This window comes from Acartia tonsa, chromosome 8 (genome assembly GCF_053477335.1).
Source record: "Acartia tonsa isolate MP-2025a chromosome 8, ASM5347733v1, whole genome shotgun sequence".
NCBI lineage: Eukaryota > Metazoa > Arthropoda > Copepoda > Calanoida > Acartiidae > Acartia > Acartia tonsa.
The window spans coordinates 22,543,521-22,561,853 of NC_137267.1; the positions used below are offsets into that span (position 1 = coordinate 22,543,521).

The window sequence follows — 18,333 nt, forward strand, 5'->3', positions numbered from 1 at the left end:
TATGTTTAGGTTTCCGGGAAAATACCAAAAAAATGGTTTAACAGCTGAACTGTAGCTGTTACCCAGCTGACATAGAGACAGGCACTCACAATTTTTGGTAGCAGTTTTGGGCTTGTCACCCATAAAAACCTATATCTAGACATGTTACAAGCTTATCTACTATTAAAACTTTTAGATTTTCATAGCCATTTCTTTAGCCAATTTTTAGCAGTTTTGGATGTATAACAGCTATGTATGGACATTAGACTGGCCCAAAAAAAACATGAATTTTTAAATCTTTACCATATCAATTTGCGCATACTTTGAAGTTGTTACCGGCTCAAATGTAGACCTTTTAGTGAAAACTAGACCTCTCTACAATGAAAATTGATCTCGGAATTTCAATCTTAAGCTTTTTTTCAAAAACTGCATATTTTCATGATTCATGAAACTGCCAACCTAAAATAATGTAACAAGTGTTCAAATATGAAGCAATTATAAAAAGTAGGCAGAACCGCCATTCCTGCCGAATAATTCTGAAAAAACGTCTAAAAACATTGTTTTATTTAAATTGATAATTTGTGTAAGAAATTGAACTAAAACAGTAGCTATTAGTCTTATGAGAAGAGAAATGATGAAAAACTCTAAAAAATATACATTTTAAAGACATAAAATAGGAAAAAGTGTTTTCAATAAATTTCATGGCTCAACAGACATTGTCGCCAATAAAGATACAATTTATTTAAATAAAAAATTAAATGAAGGTAAAAAAACATGTAATATACGTATTCTCATATTTAACTTTAAAAAAAGCATACTAATAAAAAAATTAATATTGCAAAAAATAATTTGATTGTTTTTTATTAAACCAGGAATAAAGAGTAAGGCTTATCTTAAATTATTTTTCTTCAATGATTTTGCAGTATGAATTAGCTTTCCCAAATTATTGTAATTGTACATAAATAAATTTTTATACTTTCTTTCTTCATATGTTTATTCCTGGTGATTTTAATATTTTATTTCATTTTCAGCCATTTCCCAGTTGCCATATGGATGGTCAGTCACAATTCCTGTTGGGCTCAGCACCCCTAAAAACCTACCCAAAGACACGTCACAAGCCCTATCTACAAACAACACTCCTGACCGCCGCCAGCCGTTTCCAAGCTGCCATATGGATAGTCGGTTACAATTCTTGTTGGTATATTTGAGCTCAGCACCCCTGAAAACCTACCTAAAGACACATCACAAGCCCTATCTAAAAATAATACTCTTGACCATTGCCAGCCGTTTTCAGCCGTTTCTAGCAGTTTTTTAGCAGCTTTGTTCGAAGTGCCATTTAATCATTGATTACAAGATGGTTGCATTAACCCCCCCCCCCCATTTATTTAAAAATAGATATAATTATCTTAATCAGTGGCTTATTTATATACACTCTCCTTAAACACCCCCCACCCTCCTTCATTTTATGGGGTGTAAATTTATTGCCTTTACACCCCCATTGGAATTTATAGAGGGGTGTATCAGAGGGTGTAGGCTCTTGTCAAGAGGGTGGACATGGGTGATCACCTAAGGAGGTGTATCCAACCCCCTTAATTTTACAAGGGTGGTGTAAACAACCCCTACACTAACCTTTTGCACGCTTTTGATCTTAACTATACTTTCAGAGTACATAAAGTTGTAAATTCTGTAATTATTCTACAAAGGCTATCAAGGTCCACACTCAAGTACATTATGCCCTCTCCTGGTGACATTATTATTTTTTCTGTAGAAATTTGCCCTGATCGGCATGGAATTTTTGTCCAGCCTTTATAATGCCTTAAATATTACTAGCGGCTATGCACCTAGAGGCTTCTAGGGCTCTTGAGAGAGGGGAAAGTCGACCCAACATTTTTAATTGTCTGTACCTTTCCCTAAAATAGTTATAAACGTTCCAAGGACATATGAGAAGTTACCCTGTAAAGGAAAACCATTTCTAATCAGTGGTTAGCGAGATCATTTGGTACATACAGACAGACAAGCAGACAGAGATCCTTTGACTTCATTATAAGGATTCTAAGGATGCTGTTTATAATGTTTCATCCTTGTTTTAGTATAATTGCGAGTGTTGTAATATTCTCAACTCTTGGACACACTGCCTACAATCTTGGTGTACCTATTGAGGTATTTAACCTTTTTTTGTAGCATGGTCACTCATACGACATGTCACTTGTGTTGGTTGGTCTACATTACTTGCATAAGGGGGAAATATCTATGCTAGTTCCAGATTAGGAATCGAACTCTAAATATTTTTTATAATACAAAATCCTCTTTTTTTCACTTTGTCTCCTTATCATTCTCTTCTTTCTTCAATACTAGCGGATACGCCACTAGAGGGGGGAGATCCTTAGGTACAAACATACAAACGCACTGAAAGAAAAACAGACATACATTCTTTTACTTTATTTTAAGGATGAATTAAACAGCAATGCTACATTCTGACACAATCGGTCTTGTTTTTGTTTCTGTTCATTAGTTTAAACTACATAAACTATCTATTAGGACATATATTTAAAAGAATTTCAATATTTTTTAATAGGTTTAATAATCTTATTTTTTGGATACATGCAACTTATATATATGTCCTTTTTTCACAAAAACAGCATGAATACTATTTTGTTGGTGCCTAATTGATAGCTATTTATTGTAATACAAAATTATATATGTTAGATCTTGTAACTTATGCTTGCAATCAAACTTGTTAAATGCACTTCATGCAACTATCCCTTTTTTTTCAGACAGTCGCCAAAGGAGGACAAGGCCTGGCGTTTGTTGCCTATCCAGAGGCTTTAGCAATGTTACCTGGAGCTAACTTCTGGTGCGTCATTTTCTTCTTCATGCTCTTTTTATTAGGTAAACATTTATATCTTCAATAGAGCTTCTGCTCCAACAAATATATGTGTACATTACCCCGTCCCGGATTTGAAAAATTTTGTTAAAATTTTTGCCCCCAGCCAAAATATGGTTGATTTATGCATAAAAATGACCCATGCAAAATATTTTTTCTGTAATGCAAAAATTGCGACGGTACAAGCACTGCAAAGTTTTTAAAATCTGCAAAAAACCCTGTTTTTATGGCTTTTTGGGGGGTTTTGTACCATCCCAATTTTAAAGATTTTTACAAAATTTCAATTCAAGTGTGTTGATATATACCTGAAATTTACCAAAAAAATGGGGGCAGTCTCAATTATAACATATGAAGGTGTAGCAAGTAATCTTCCAAATACAAAATTGTCAAATTGCATACATATATAATAGAATTGGGCCGGATACTTTTTTGGACGGATACTGGATATCTGGCTGATTTATAATGCCGGATATCTGGCAAATATATGTTATTTGGCCAGATATCCAGTTATTCGGCCGATGTTCTTTTATTCAGCCAGATATCCGGTAATTTGCCATATAACGATTATCTGTCATTAGAAATCAACCGGATATCCGGTATCCAGCCAAAAAAGTATCGGCCCAACCCTATTATATATGTATGCAATTGTTTCTTCTTTACAGTAAAGTTTCTGATAGATCCAGGAAATGTTTCAGTTATTACCACTTAAATAAAATTAGAGGATCGACCCTTCTCTCAGGTGCCCAAGAGTCCTTTAGGAGCATTACCGCTAGATAGAAAGTACTATGGAGAAGCTCTTGTTGTGAAAATTAGATAATTTTTAACATTTTCTTTTTATGTGTCATTATTTATTGTTTATCTCTGTTAATTTTGTATTGACTTTATGGAAAAAGATGTCTTAGCTTATAAAAGATGTTTTAGCTTATAAAAGATGTTCGGTGCTTTCCCTCAAAGTGTCTTTTAAGCACTGACAACCCCTCCCTCCTTATATTAACTGGGTCCCTGGTACCCAATATAAACTATCCTAACCTGACCTTATATAATTAAGAAACAAACTAGAAAGTATCCCATCCTTTTTTCAAGGTCGGAAGATGGGGGGGGGGGGGGTATGTGCTCGACTTGGCACTTGGGAAACTGGCAATAATTTGCATTAGACTTACGTCTTCTATATATCAAAAACTAATGCTATAAAGCAGAAGTACCGATTGCAGAGTTGCTACACTTTCTAAACCCTTATTGTTACAGGAATCATCAACCAAAGTTTTCAATTAAAAAATTTTACCTTGCTTAGGTTAAATAAAAGAGCTAACCTTTACGGAGTTCGTTCAGACTCATATTATAGAAAAGATTTGCTTTTAATAAGTATCATAAATAGATGGGACAAAATAGGTCGTTTAATACAGTCCCATAAGTTTGAAAATAACCTTTTCTTATTCGTTGACTTAATAACTTTGGGGACTTTCAATAAATTTTGATGGAATAGTTTATTGATTTGAGTGTTCAATCGTTTCTACCACTAATTTTAATCTACAGAAGGGTTAATTTTGTGTATTATTAATGGGGATGTACATCAATTCATTAGCCATAGTCTTATCCCTGAGTAACATCCTTGAGTAACATATTATTTCTTTTTATGTAATAAAAATGAAAGTGTTAATGTTATTATTAGACTTTGGGTACAGGGATCTAGATAGAGAAGACAATGGCTGATAAATGGACGTGTATACCCCATGATTATACACAAAATTAACCTTTCTGTTGATTACAATAGGTGGTTGGAATGTCTTATTAAACCAATTAAAATTTCAAACAATCTAAAAAGTTGTTTAGCAAACAAATGAAAAAGTTTTTAAAACTTCGGGGACTAGTGTAATTAACAGCCCATTGTTCTCTGCCTCCCTAGTTATTATTAGACTTTTGGTACACTCTGGTATAATTCAGAGAGGGAGGGGAAATTGGACTGTTTATTTCACTTGTCCCCAAAGTTTTATAATTGTTTTTCTAATTCATTAGGTTAACAACTTTTGAGAATTTTATTGAATTATGATTGGTTGGTTTATTAAGTTAAGTGTATAAACGTTTCAACCGCTAAGTTTTATCTACAGAAGGGATAGTTTTGTGTATCAAACTAATTTCATACTTATATAATAGAGGTAGGCTGGATACCGCATATCCGGATGATTTATAATGCAAGATATTTGGTATCCGGCAAATTACCAGATATTCGGCCAAATTAACGGATGTTTGCTAGATATATGGCCAGATGCCGGATATCCGGCATTATAAATCAGCCAGATATCCAATATCCGTCCAAAAAAGTATCAGCCCAACCCTATTATATATGTATGCAATTTGACGATTTTGTATTTGGAAGATTACTTGCTACACCTTCATATCTTATAATTGAGACTGCCCCCATTTTTTTTGGTAAATTTCAGGTAAATATCAACACACTTGAATTGAAATTTTGTAAAAATCTTAAATCTTTAAAATTGGGATGGTACAAAAGCCCCAAAAAAGCCATAAAAACAGGGTTATTTGCAGATTTTAAAAACTTTGCAGTGCTTGTACCTTCGCAATTTTTGCATTACAGAAAAAATATTTTGCATGGGTCATTTTTATGCATAAATCAACCATATTTTGGCTGGGGGCAAAAATTTTAACAAAATTTTTCAAATCCGGGACGGGGTAGTGTACATTATTGTTATTAGTAAGTTGTAAACATTAATGAAGATTTCTTTTGTCAATTCAATATTTTGGCAAACTTAATTTGAAAACAATGAAATAATAAGTTGCACCAAACTGTACCTTTTTCAAATAATAGTATGCGCTTGAAAGACAAAAATAACCCACTGGTTCCTACCCCCTTAAACATTTTCTGTATGTGGATAGAAATTTTTAATACTATTATTGTGTTTTAATGTAACATTCTTGAAAATGAAAATAATAGATTATGTAACAGGTTTAGACTCTGAATTTGCATTGTTCGAAACAGCTCTGGTTTCTATCTATGATGCCTTACCTAGACTTAGAAGCAAAAAGCCATTGGTAAGCAAAAAAAAAATATCACTATAAAAAATACCTAAAAATGAAATACCCATTGCTGCTATGCTAGGCTTGTGATATCAAGAGTTAAATATTGCCTTGGCATGCAGTATCAGTCTCATACAAATTAGGAATTGTATGAATCAGGGGAAATCTTAATATTAAAATGAAATAAAATATTCCGGGACTTTTGTGAAGCTTCCCTGATCAGATAGGTAAGTAGTTAGCAAGATCCTAACGGACAAAAAAACCATTACCATTTTCTACGATAAAGGATTGATTTAAGGGGGGGGGGGAGTTTTGCCACTTTCGCTTACTCCGTGATTATTAGGCTTGGTATTAATGTGAGACTATAGGTTATTTGGGATAAAAGTTTGCTTTTGGGTAGTACTTCACGTATATTCAATCATTTTTGGATAACCCCGCCCCCTAGCCCCCCTAAAAATGAACCTAACCAAAAGGGGGGGGGGGGGTTAATGCAACCATCTCGTAATCGGTGAGCAAATGGCACTTAAAATTCGAATTTTGATCTGGAATTTTGCATGAGTAATCCTTGGTAGGTCTATTTTCCCTAAATTGAACAAAAAGTTGGAAAAGTAACTGCTAACGGCTGGCGGCTCAGCAGTTTAGCCATTTTAAAAACTATTTTCAAGGGAAATCATCAAGAAACCTATCTCCACATAATACTCTATGCTGCTCCAAAACATTTTCAAACTGTTCTTGCCACTAGTTGCTGGTACTAGAAATCTAAAAATGTTTTTTTTTGTATCATTTCACATGATATAAAGCAAAAATATGTTTCAAAAAGTTGATTCCTACATAATTTATGGCAGATTTGCCCTAAAAATAGCCAAAAAACGGCTAAACGGCTGAGCCGTTAGCAGTTACTTTTTCAACTTTTTGTTTGATTTAGGGAAAATAGACCTACCAAGGATTACTCATGTAAAATTTCAGATCTAAATTCGACTTATAAGTGCCATTTGCTCACTGATTACGAGATGGTTGCATTAACCCCCCCCCCCTTTTTCTCAGAAACCATTTGACCAATAGGAATGATTTCTTAAACTTAAGCTTTTATGCTTATAAACTAACTTCTAGTTTAAAAGTCACCCCCCTGCCGCCAACCCCTAGCCCTCCGGGGCTCAAAAAAACCCTAAAAATGAACCTAACCTTAATTTTCTCAGAAACCATTCGACTAATAGAGATGATTTCTTAAACTTAAGCTTTTATGCTTATAAACTAACTTCTAGTTTAGAAGTCCCCCCCCCCTGCCGCCATCCCCTAGTCCTCCGGGGCTCAAAAAACCCTAAAAATGAACCTAACCTTAATTTTCTCAGAAACCATTTGACCAATAGAGATGATTTCTTAAACTTAAGATTTTATGTTTATAAACTAAATTTTAGATTAGAAATTACCCCCCTGCCGCCAATTCCTAGCCTCCTGGGGCTCAAAATCCCCTTAAAAATGAACCTAACCTTAATTTTCTCAGAAACCATTTAACCAATATAGAAAGCTTTTATGCTTAAAAACTTGTTTTTAGTTTAGAAATCACCCCCCTGCCGCCTACTCCTACCCCCCTAAAAATGAACCTAACCTTAATTTTCTCAGAAACCGTGTAACCAATACAGATGATTTCCTAAACTTAAGATTTTATGCTTATTAACTAACTTCTAGTTTAGAAGTCACTCCCCCGCCGCCAACCCCTAGCCCTTCTGGGCTCAAAAAAAACCTAAAAATGAATCTAACTTTAATTTTCTCAGAAACCATTGGACCAATAGAGATGATTTCTTAAGCTTTTATGCTTAAAAACTTATTTTCAGTTTAGAAGTCACCCCTGCTTCCAACCCCTAGCCCTCTGGGGCTCAAAAAACCCTAAAAATGAACCCAACCTTAATTTTCTCAGAAACCATTTGATCATTAGAGATGATTTCTTAAACTTAAGCTTTTATGCTTATAAACTAACTTTTAGTTTATAAGTCACCCCTCTGCCTTCAACCGCTAGCCCTCCGGGGCTCAAAAAAAACCCTAAAAAAGGAACCTAACCCTAATTTTCTCAGAAACCATTAGACCAATAGAGATGATTTCTTAAACTTAAGCTTTTATGGTTATAAACTAACTTTAAGTTTAGAAATCACCCCCCTGCCGCCAATTACTAGCCCCCTGGGGCTCAAAACCCCCCTAAAAAGTCCCAACTCTTACAAAATTGATTGACATCCTTTTTCTCCTAAAATAGTAAAATTAATCTTTACTAATTAATTTATTAACAAAAAGTTAATTTTCTTCCATGACAGCTGAAGTCCCAAGATATCTGCATATTTAATAATGCTGTTCCTGATGAAACTGAGGTTAGGTTATTCCTTTGAAAGTCTACATAAAAAAATTATCAAGAAATTTAAGTTTAAGTATATTTTTTAGGGGGTTTTTGAGCCCAAGGTGGCTATGGGATGGGTGACTTCTAAACTAAAAGTTAGTTTATAACCAATAACCATATATCTGCCGAACAAAAATAGTTTATACACATAAAAGCTTTAGTCCAAAATATCTGAACTTTTAATAATGTGGTTACTGGTATCTTCTAAACTAAAAGTTAGTTTATAAGCATAAAAGCTTAAGTATAAAAAATATATCTATTGATCAAATGGTTTCTGAGAAAATTAAGGTAATGTGGTTCATTTTTAGGGGTTTTTTTGAGCCCCGGAGCGCTTTGGGTTGGCAGCAGGGGGGTGACTTCTAAACTAAAAGTTAGTTTATTAGCATTATAGCTTAAGTTTAAGCAATCATCTCTATTGGTCGAATGGTTTCTGAGAAAATTAAGGTAAGGTTCATTTTTAGGGTTTTTTGAGCCCCGGAGGGCTAGGTGTTGGTGGCAGAGGGGTGACTTCTAAACTAAAAGTAAGTTTATAAGCATAAGGAAATCATGTCTATTGCTCAAATGGTTTCTGAGAAAAATAAGTTAGGTTCTGCATTTTTAGGGTTTCTTTATAAGCTTAAAAGCTTAAGTTTAAGAAATCATCTGTCTTGGTCAAATGGTTTCTGAGAAAATTAAGGTTAGGTTCATTTTTAGGGGTTTTGAGCCCCGGGGGGCTAGGGGGTGGGGTTATCCAAAAAATAATTAAATATACGTTAAGTACTACCCAAAAGTAAACTTTTATCCCAAATAACCTATAGTCTCACATTAATACCAAGCCTAATAATCACGGAGTAAGCGAAAGTGGCAAAACTTCCCCCCACCCCCTTGGTTGTGTGTGCACAATTGTGCATAATAAACCTCTTTAGTTAAATTCCTTTAATCCCCAATAATCTTCCAACCATTTTTTTCTCTCGAGTTTACAATGAAGTAAAATAATTTTGAAAGGTTTCGTGAATTTATTTGCATTTTAGGTTACAGCCACAGCTTCTTTTGCCTGTTTTCTGTTAGGTCTGCCATGTATTTTCTCCAGAGGCCAGTTTGTTCTGGATATCATGGATACCTATGGTGCTTCCATTTCAGGTAGATATATATTTTGCCAGGTAAGTGGGTCATGTGAAAAAACAGGGTCAAGCGCAGTTCATGGTGAAATATTGGTAACGAATGCTTCCTGGTTCCTAGGATTATTCCAGGGTTTTTGAGCTAGCATAATAAAATATTTCTGTAGTAACCAATGTTTAACTTTTCCCGAAAACTTAAATTATCCGCTTGATTAAATTTTTTTCTTCAAATTTATCGGTATTATTAAGAATTTCATTTTATATTTTAATAATGTAAATTAATATCTAACATGAATAAAAAAGTATTCTGTTATAGTAATGGTGATTGCTGTATTTGAAATGGTAACAGTTATGTGGATCTATGGAGTTAAAAAGTAAGTTTAGATGTTATTTATTAAAACATGTTCCAGAAGTAAATATTCTTCTTGCTTCAAAACATAGAAAAATACAGCTATTGAAAAGTTTTAGGTTAAAAAGTACATAGATATTGTAATAAAGGTTGATCAAAATATGACTTTGACTAAAATAGTCGGAAATTCTTTATCTATCCGAACATATAGAATTTTTTTTTAGCAATCTAGCGCTAACACGAATGTTAGAAATGGGCCAGATTGGTAAGATTTAGAATTAACTCGAGTTATTATTTTTGTTTTAGTTTTTGTGAGGATATCAATGTTATGCTGGGTTTTACTCCAAATTATTATTTTAAGGTATTACTTTTCCATAATATAATTGTGATGAATAGCCAAAAAACCTCTTAAATATTAAATAAAAGTTGCTTCGCTCCTAGATTCGATGGTAGGGCGAAGGAGGGCAGGAAAATAGACAAATATACTGGATATACGTAGATATATTGACTTAGGAAAATTGTAAATAGTAGTTTCACGAAATGCATTTTAACTTAATTTAGTGAACCGCATATTTTTTCCTAGTTATGGGTTAATCTACAGTTATATAGCATATATTTAAAATAAACTTAATCTTCTACCACGTAGTTTTTAAAATATCAAGACTTGAAAATTATCTTTTTGTGATATATGCAATTTAAAAAGACGATTTTCAAGTCTTGATATTTTAAAAACTACGTGGTAGAAAATTGAAATTCTTTCAAATATATGCCATATAAATGTAGTTTAACCATTTAACAAGGATAAAATATGCGGTTCACTAAATTAAGTTCAAATGCATTTCGTGAAACTACCCCTTTAGGTTGCTAATAAGGACCATATTTATTGGTCAGTTCGTTCATCCTGTAGGAGAGGAGATAATGGGGTAAAGTGGTTGTATGGGGTATATCATTATTTGAGCCAGCTGTGTGTATCATTTTATTAGAGTAAATGAAAATTTGGTGTAACATCCAAGTAATAAAAAAACTATTTCGATTACCATTTCAATGCAATAAAAAAAGCTTCACTGAAAAGTAAAATCTATTTCGGAAAGCATTTTTACGAGTTCTTTATCTTCAAACAAAAATGTAAACTTTATTCATAGATATGTTGGGCTTTCTGTTGTCCCTTTTTACTAACAGGAATATTGGTTGCTGCCTGTGTATTCTGGCAGCTGCCCTCCTACGGAAGTATCCAATATCCAGGTATGCCTGTTTTATTATTACTGAACATTGTTCAAATTATGAATACCTGATGTATCTCTTGCAGTGATAATACACAAAATTATCCCATCTGTAAATTAAAATTGGTGGTTGAAACGTTTGAACACTCATCTTAGTGATCTAACCAATCAAAATTCAAGTCTCCAAAGTTGCGAAGCCAACAAATAGAAAAAGGTTATTATAAAACTTTAGGGACTAGTTTAATAAACATCCCATAGTCTCCTCTCTCTCTCTCTCTGATTGAAATTTGTTTGTTTTTCGACAATTCCTTGTAGATATTTCATTTCATTCAACATTTTTTTGTGCCAATTGTCTAACAAAATTTGAAATCATAGTGCCCAGGACGATTAGGCATGCATTATTAGCATAGCATTAGCATAATCTTTTTGGTGGGACTTATGAATAAAAAAATCTTTCTTTACTATTTAAAGCTCTCTTTTTCTATAGTTACAGATAAGGAAAATCCTATTAGTTCAGAGATTTGTGAGATTCTTTGGCACAGACAGACATACTGTTACTAGTATATAAGAATACTGCTTTGTTAGGCTTAGCTTTTATGAATATTAACATGTCATTCTATCATTTTAAGGCTGGGCCCATGGATTTGGAATGGCACTGGCCCTCGTGTCCATCATTCAAATACCTCTCTGGTTCTTAATGGTAGGCTGTAAAAAGGTAATCTTAAATTACAACTTTAATAATACAATAGCTTTATCTCGTTTTTTAAGCCAAAGAGATAACAAAAGGGGACTATCCATGAACAAGAGCAAGTGATTCTAAGCACCTTCCAGCGCACGGTTGTTTTTTATTAAATGAATAAGTTAGGGTACAATGTTTGGCACTTTCGATATAAGTAAATGATAATAACAAAGCCACAGAATACGATAATACCTTCAGAAAAATCGATAAAAATAGTTTTCATACTAAATTTAGGTTTTTTATATTTTTTTCTAAAATGTCATGACAGAAGATGCAAAATGTCGTCTTAGTTTTTTGAAAGGATTAATCTTCTCTGAAATCTAAATTATCAAAATATTGTTTTTGGTAAATGATTATACGATATATGTCAAACATTTTATCAGAAAGAAATATTTAAAATTGTGAAGTAGAAACCTGAATAATTTTTCTTGTGGAAATAGTTTTCTGCAAATGTTGATAAACATATGTCTGCTAGCATTAAGATGTTTGTACTGCCAATACACGTTGGGTTTTATTTAAAGAATTTCTTTAAAATGTTTTTTTTTTACATTGTATACCAATAACGCAATATTTGCTATCAGAAAACCCCCGACTAAGACTCGCCTACGACCCGATCTTTTAGGATTGCTTTGTAATTTACATTTTTTAAAAGTCTTTCAACAGTATACACTAGTGTGGCCCAAATAAAGGTCTAAATCGCTTTTCAATGTGCGGAATGTAAAAATAGGTTATGTATTGTTTGTAGATTTTAGCCCTATAATTGATTTTAAGAAAAAATCTATCGCTATCTCGTCAAATGCATATTTATTTTCACCTTTACTTCCCCAAATTAAGAATGCCTTACACCAAATATAAAGCAAAGCATCAAATTTTCTGTCTGTTTGTTTACAAACATTAAAATAAAATATTAAAATCACCAGGAATAAACATATGAAGAAAGAAAGTATAAAAATTTATTTTTGTACAATTACAATAATTTGGGGAAGCTAATTCACACTGCAAAATCATTGAAGAAAAATAATTAAAGATAAGCCTTACTCTTTATTCCTGGATTAATAAAAAACAATCAAATTATTTTTATTTTTTTGCAATATTAATTTTTTTATTAGCATGCTTTTTTTTAAAGTTAAATATGAGAATAAGTATATTACATATTTTTTTACCTTCATTTAATTTTTTATTTTAGTAAATTGTCTCTTTATTGGCGACAATGTCTGTTGAGCCATGAAATTTATTAAAAACACTTTTTCCTATTTTATGTCTTTAAAATGTATATTTTTTAGAGTTTTTCATCATTTCTCTTCTCATAGACTAATAGCTACTGTTTTAGTTCAATTTCTTACACAAATTATCAATTTAGATAAAACAATGTTTTTAGACGTTTTTTCGGAATTATTCAACAGGAATGGCGGTTCTGCCTACTTTTTATAATTGCTTCATATTTGAACTCTTGCTACATTACTTTAGGTTGGCAGTTCTTTAATTATTTCTTGTTAAAATCATGAAAATATGAAGTTTTTGATAAAAAGCTTAAGATTGAAATTTCGAGATCAATTTTCATTGTAGAGACGTCTAGTTTTCACTAAAAGGTCTACATTTGAGCCGGTAACAACTTCAAGGTAACCGCAAATTGATATGGTAAAGATTTAATAATTCATGTTTTTTTTGGGCCAGTCTAGTATACACAGCAAATTCTCTCTTTTTTAACTAACTTTCCAAATAATATACCTAAAGCATTTAAATTGACAAAGACTATGCTTATATTTTTACCATTCAAGTTTATTTAATATTCTAATAAATAGCGCAACCCTCCAAGTTTATGACTACTTTTCATGAACATATGATCTAAAGAATAAGCTCTGACGCAATGTCATATAAGGATATTATAATATTCATTAAAAAAATTGTTATTTTTGCATATATGTTACATTTTACAGTGTTTTGTGGCTCAAAAGAAAGACAATTAAAAATTATTTCATATTATATAGTTTAAATTACATAAGATAACCTAGAAATAGTAAAAAATTCCCTTTCTTTTTTTGTCGCAAAAGAGAATTCAACAAAGATTTTCATTAAAAAACACCTTAGTGTAAAAATTAAAAAGTTTAAACATGGTCACAAAAAGATTCAATTAGTTTATTAAATGTTTCATTTTCAGCAAATGATGATTAATCTCTATTACAAAGAATAAAGTGTAAAAAGATATTCTTGTTTTAATTTTAAGCAACTTAAAATGCATTTTAATACCTTTTAACGATTTATTTTTTAAAACATCATTTTATAAAATGTTATTGATTTTTAAAGTTATATATTAGAATGTTTTTAAATTTTGTTAACATTTTGTTTTAAATGTAGAAAATTGGTAATTCTAAACATTCAAAAAATGATTTTATTAAATTTTCATCACTTAAATTGCATGTTTGATGAAATTTTCAACTGATAATTCAAGAAAAATCGTTTAAGTTTTATCATATTTTACTTTGAAATGTTAAAAAAATATATTATTGTCAAAAATGCGGAAGTTATACTTTCCTCAAAAAAAGACCTAAAACATGCAAATTAACACGTGTAATGAGATTTTTTTTCTTTCAGGTTTAATTTTAAGTAATTATTGATATTTTTTGTAAAAAGGATTTTATATAAAAAGTTTTAAAACTCGAGTTATGTAGTGGTTCTAAAAAAGGTTGCGAATTTATGCAATTTTCTTGCAAAAAAAATTTTCTAGGATTTTAAAAATAGCAAAGGGTGTTATTAGACGTACTTACAGATACAATTGCTAAGTCATTTTGGCCAAACACTAAAATAAAGTTTTGACATCTGAGCGTCTAACCGTGAGCGGTGAATCGAAATATTTTTTTTGGTGAATATACTAGGGTTATGTTTAATATCATTAGGTATATCAATTAAAAAAAAAAGTTTCACCATGGTTTTAAATGAAATGGTTTTTTGCTATTTATCATCAAATGTTTTGTTGAGTTCAAGCTGCTGCGACACAAAAGTCACAGCAGTTTAACATTTCAAAATTTTTGTTTTCATAGAAAGCCATGGTAAAACTTATTTTTTTTTAGTTGGTATAAATATATAAAAACATAAGCCTAGTATATTCACACAAAAATATTTAGTATCACAGCTGGAAGGTGCTTAGAATCATTTGCTCTCATTCGTGGAGAGTCCTCTTTACTTCTTATACTTAAATATACTAAGTTAACCCATACTTTTTCACTACATTATATGTTCTTTTGAGAATGTATCTCTTTCATTAAGTTTAGTATTTGGATGAAAATTATTTGATCTTTATGTTATTTAATGAAATAATTTTTTTACAATTAAGAACAATTTTTCCCCTGTCAAAATCTTTATTATTAAATACTTTGATATTGAGATTTTTAAGATAATTACAATTCCTCTTTGTTTATTATCATTCACAATGCGTTCGAAGATGTTTTGACTTGAGTCCACAGCTAGCTTTAGCCAGGTACAGGTTTACCTGAGCACGCCAAAGAAACTAACTAGCAGGGGTATTCTAGGAAGGTATTTTGAGTTCATAACCACTCTTACTTAAATCGTAGCTGTACCTTCCCTACTAAGATTTTTTCAAAATACATTTTCTTGGCTGCTGGGTTTCAATTTTTCTTTCTACTATAATTCTGAAATGAATTGTTTGTTTCAGTGAGCTAGTTTACAAAGTTTAAAGAGCAAATCTAACTGTTAACTGGATATTTCAATCATATAATCCAATCCATCAATGAAATAATAAAAAAATCATATTCTTTTAGAGCTATACTACACAACATGAACAAACTTCTTAGTAGAAATTATATTTTGCTTTATTTAAACTTTCTTAATTCTAATCATTTGAGAGTTTCTGACAGGTAATATCAGTGCATGTTACCAATTTGATCAGATAATTGGCTCAAATTACATTGATGATTAATACCAAAACCTATTTCTTGTTTTATTATTTAGAATCTGATATATCAATTCAGATGATCTATTCAGACCTGTATTTTTTTCAATCTTTGGGATCTTGCAGTCAATCAAATATTACAATTGCATTTCTGCTCTGTTTTATCATCTGAGCAGGTATCTCTTTGCAGAATAAGATCTTCATAATTAAGCATAGCAAGTAATTTAGTTAAATTACCAGTATTTTTTGGCACTACTTAAGATATTTCAACATGTACTGCATGTGCCAGTTGGAAACACAGGGTTGTTAATATTATAGTTCACTTTCATTAAATATACAGAAACTCTCAAATGATTAAAATTGAGATGGCTTGAATAAAGTGAAATATATTTTCTACTAAGAAGTTTGTTCTTGTTGTGTAGTATAGCTCTAACAGTGCATTTTTTGAGAATTAAGGGGGGGTTTTTTAATGCAACCATCTCGTAATCAATGAGCAAATGGCCCTTAGAATTTGAATTTCCATCTATAATTTTGCATGAGTAATCCTTGGAAGGTCTATTTTCCCTAAATCAAACAAAAAGTTGGAAAAGTAACGGCTAACGGCTGGCGGCTCAGTTGTTTTGCTATTTTTTTTATATCTAAATTGCAAATTAGTCACGAAACCTCTTTCAACATGATACTCCAAAATGCTTTCAAACGGTTCTAGATGGTAGCTGTTGGTACTAGAAGTTTTAAAATTGATTATTGCTATCATTTAAAATGAATTAAACCAAAAATATGTTTTAAAAAGTTGATTCCTATGTAATTGATGATGGATTTACCCTGAAAATGGGCAAAAAACGGCTGAACGGCTGAACCGCTAGCCGTTACTTTTCCAACTTTTTGTTCGATTTAGGGAAAATAGACCTACCAAGGATTACTCATGCAAAAGTTCAGATGGAAATTCGAATTCTAAATGTCATTTGCTCACTGATTACGAGATGGTTGCATTAAACCCCCCCCCCCTTATACTATGTAAACTATTTCAGTATCACCTACTCTCCTTATCTTTTTTGCCACAATGGACACAGACTATGCCATATTTGAATGTTAGTGTAAGGATTATTTCAGTTTACTTGTTTCAGACATATTATAGTTTAAATGATTAAGTTTAAAATAATCTTATATATCTTTGACTTAAAAGATATAATTTGCAGTAGAGAAATGAAAAATAGACTTGGTGTTTCAGAATTGTCTCAAAAATATTCTGGGACAATCTGATACAGATTCACCAATCTTTTATCATTGCTTTCATCAATTAAATTAAAGATAAGGGTGGTTTATTAGCCTAAATGTAGATTGTATAACTTTGAAAGTATCTTATTTTAAAATTTTATAATTAGTTAAAGAATATGAATTTTTTATCATTTTTCATTGATGGATTGGATTATATGATTGAAATATCCAGTTAACAGTTAGATTTGCTCTTTAAACTTTGTAAACTAGCTTGCTGAAATAAACAATTCATTTCATAATTATAGTAGAAAGAAAAATTGAAACCCAGCAGCCAAGAAAATGAATTTTGAAAAAAATCTTAGTAGGGAAGGTATAGCTATAATTTAAGTAAGAGTGGTTATGAACTCACAATACCTTCCTAGAACACCCCTGCTAGTTAGTTTCTTTGGCCTGCTCAGGTAAACCTGTACCTGGCTTAAGCTAGCTGTGTCAGAACCTGAATTGGGACATAGTGCATTTCATTACCCTATGTTAGGTACATCATTTCACTTTTCATTAAAATCTAAAATGCAGCCGTTTTGCAGGAGGTACCATTTTCAGTGAAAATTTTAGAGGAAAAGGGGGATGTGGAAAATAACCATTTGGGCAGGGGGGGGGGGTTTACTCGAGAACCCTTAGAGCTAGAGGGAGCTAATTTTGGATTTAAGCTTCTATGGGGCCAAAGTTACTTTTAAAATTATCGTCGACCCCCCACCCCCCCCCAAAAATTTTTGTTTGGGGGGGGGGGGGTAAAAATTTTTTTTATTGCATTTCTCGCCGAATTAGGCAATTTGAAATCATTTAAGACCATGTTATTTTTTTCAAAAATTTTTCGCCTTACAAGCAACCCTGCGGGGGGACTTAGTCATTTTTTTCAAATTCTCGTTGAAGGTATATCTTAAATACAGTATGCTACTCTCTTAGTTTTAAAGATAATTGGATGAAATCTTTTTGATTGTGTCACTAATTACCCCAAGTTTTGGTATCTTTAAAAAAAACGGCGGCGGGACCGCCGCTCCCGCCGTCCGACGCCGTTTTCCGCCGCCACCAAAAAAGAAATTTTTTATTGCATTTCTCGCCGAATTAGGCAATTTGGAATCATTTGAGACCATGTTATTTTTTCAAAAATTTTTCCCCTAACAAGCAACCCTGCGGGGGGGACTTAGTCATTTTTTTCAAATTCTCGTTTATGAAGGTATATCTTAAATACAGTATGCTACTCTCTTAGTTTTAAAGATAATTGGATGAAATCTTTTTGATTGTGTCACTAATTACCCCAAGTTTTGGTATCTTTAAAAAAAAACGGCGGCGGGACCGCCGCTCCCGCCGTCCGCCGCCGTTTTCCGCCGCCACCAAAAAAGAAATTTTTTATTGCATTTCTCGCCGAATTAAGCAATTTGGAATCATTTGAGACCATGTTATTTTTTCAAAAATTTTTCCCCTAACAAGCAACCCTGCGGGGGGGACTTAGTCATTTTTTTCAAATTC

General features: G+C 32.1%; 1 protein-coding gene across 3 annotated transcripts in view; it reads left to right on the forward strand.

The window, feature by feature from the left end:
• LOC145326310 (sodium-dependent proline transporter-like) overlaps positions 1–18,333 on the forward strand; it is a 45,350-nt gene that overhangs the window by 10,973 nt on the left and 16,044 nt on the right. For all 3 annotated transcript variants that reach the window (XM_080169594.1, XM_080169593.1, XM_080169595.1), the window contains exons 14-21: positions 2,070–2,139; positions 2,754–2,868; positions 5,826–5,911; positions 9,290–9,398; positions 9,693–9,750; positions 10,032–10,086; positions 10,868–10,967; positions 11,575–11,660. In XM_080169594.1, coding sequence (XP_080025720.1) covers positions 2,070–2,139; positions 2,754–2,868; positions 5,826–5,911; positions 9,290–9,398; positions 9,693–9,750; positions 10,032–10,086; positions 10,868–10,967; positions 11,575–11,660 — 679 coding nt within the window. The remainder of the gene's footprint in view (positions 1–2,069; positions 2,140–2,753; positions 2,869–5,825; positions 5,912–9,289; positions 9,399–9,692; positions 9,751–10,031; positions 10,087–10,867; positions 10,968–11,574; positions 11,661–18,333) is intronic.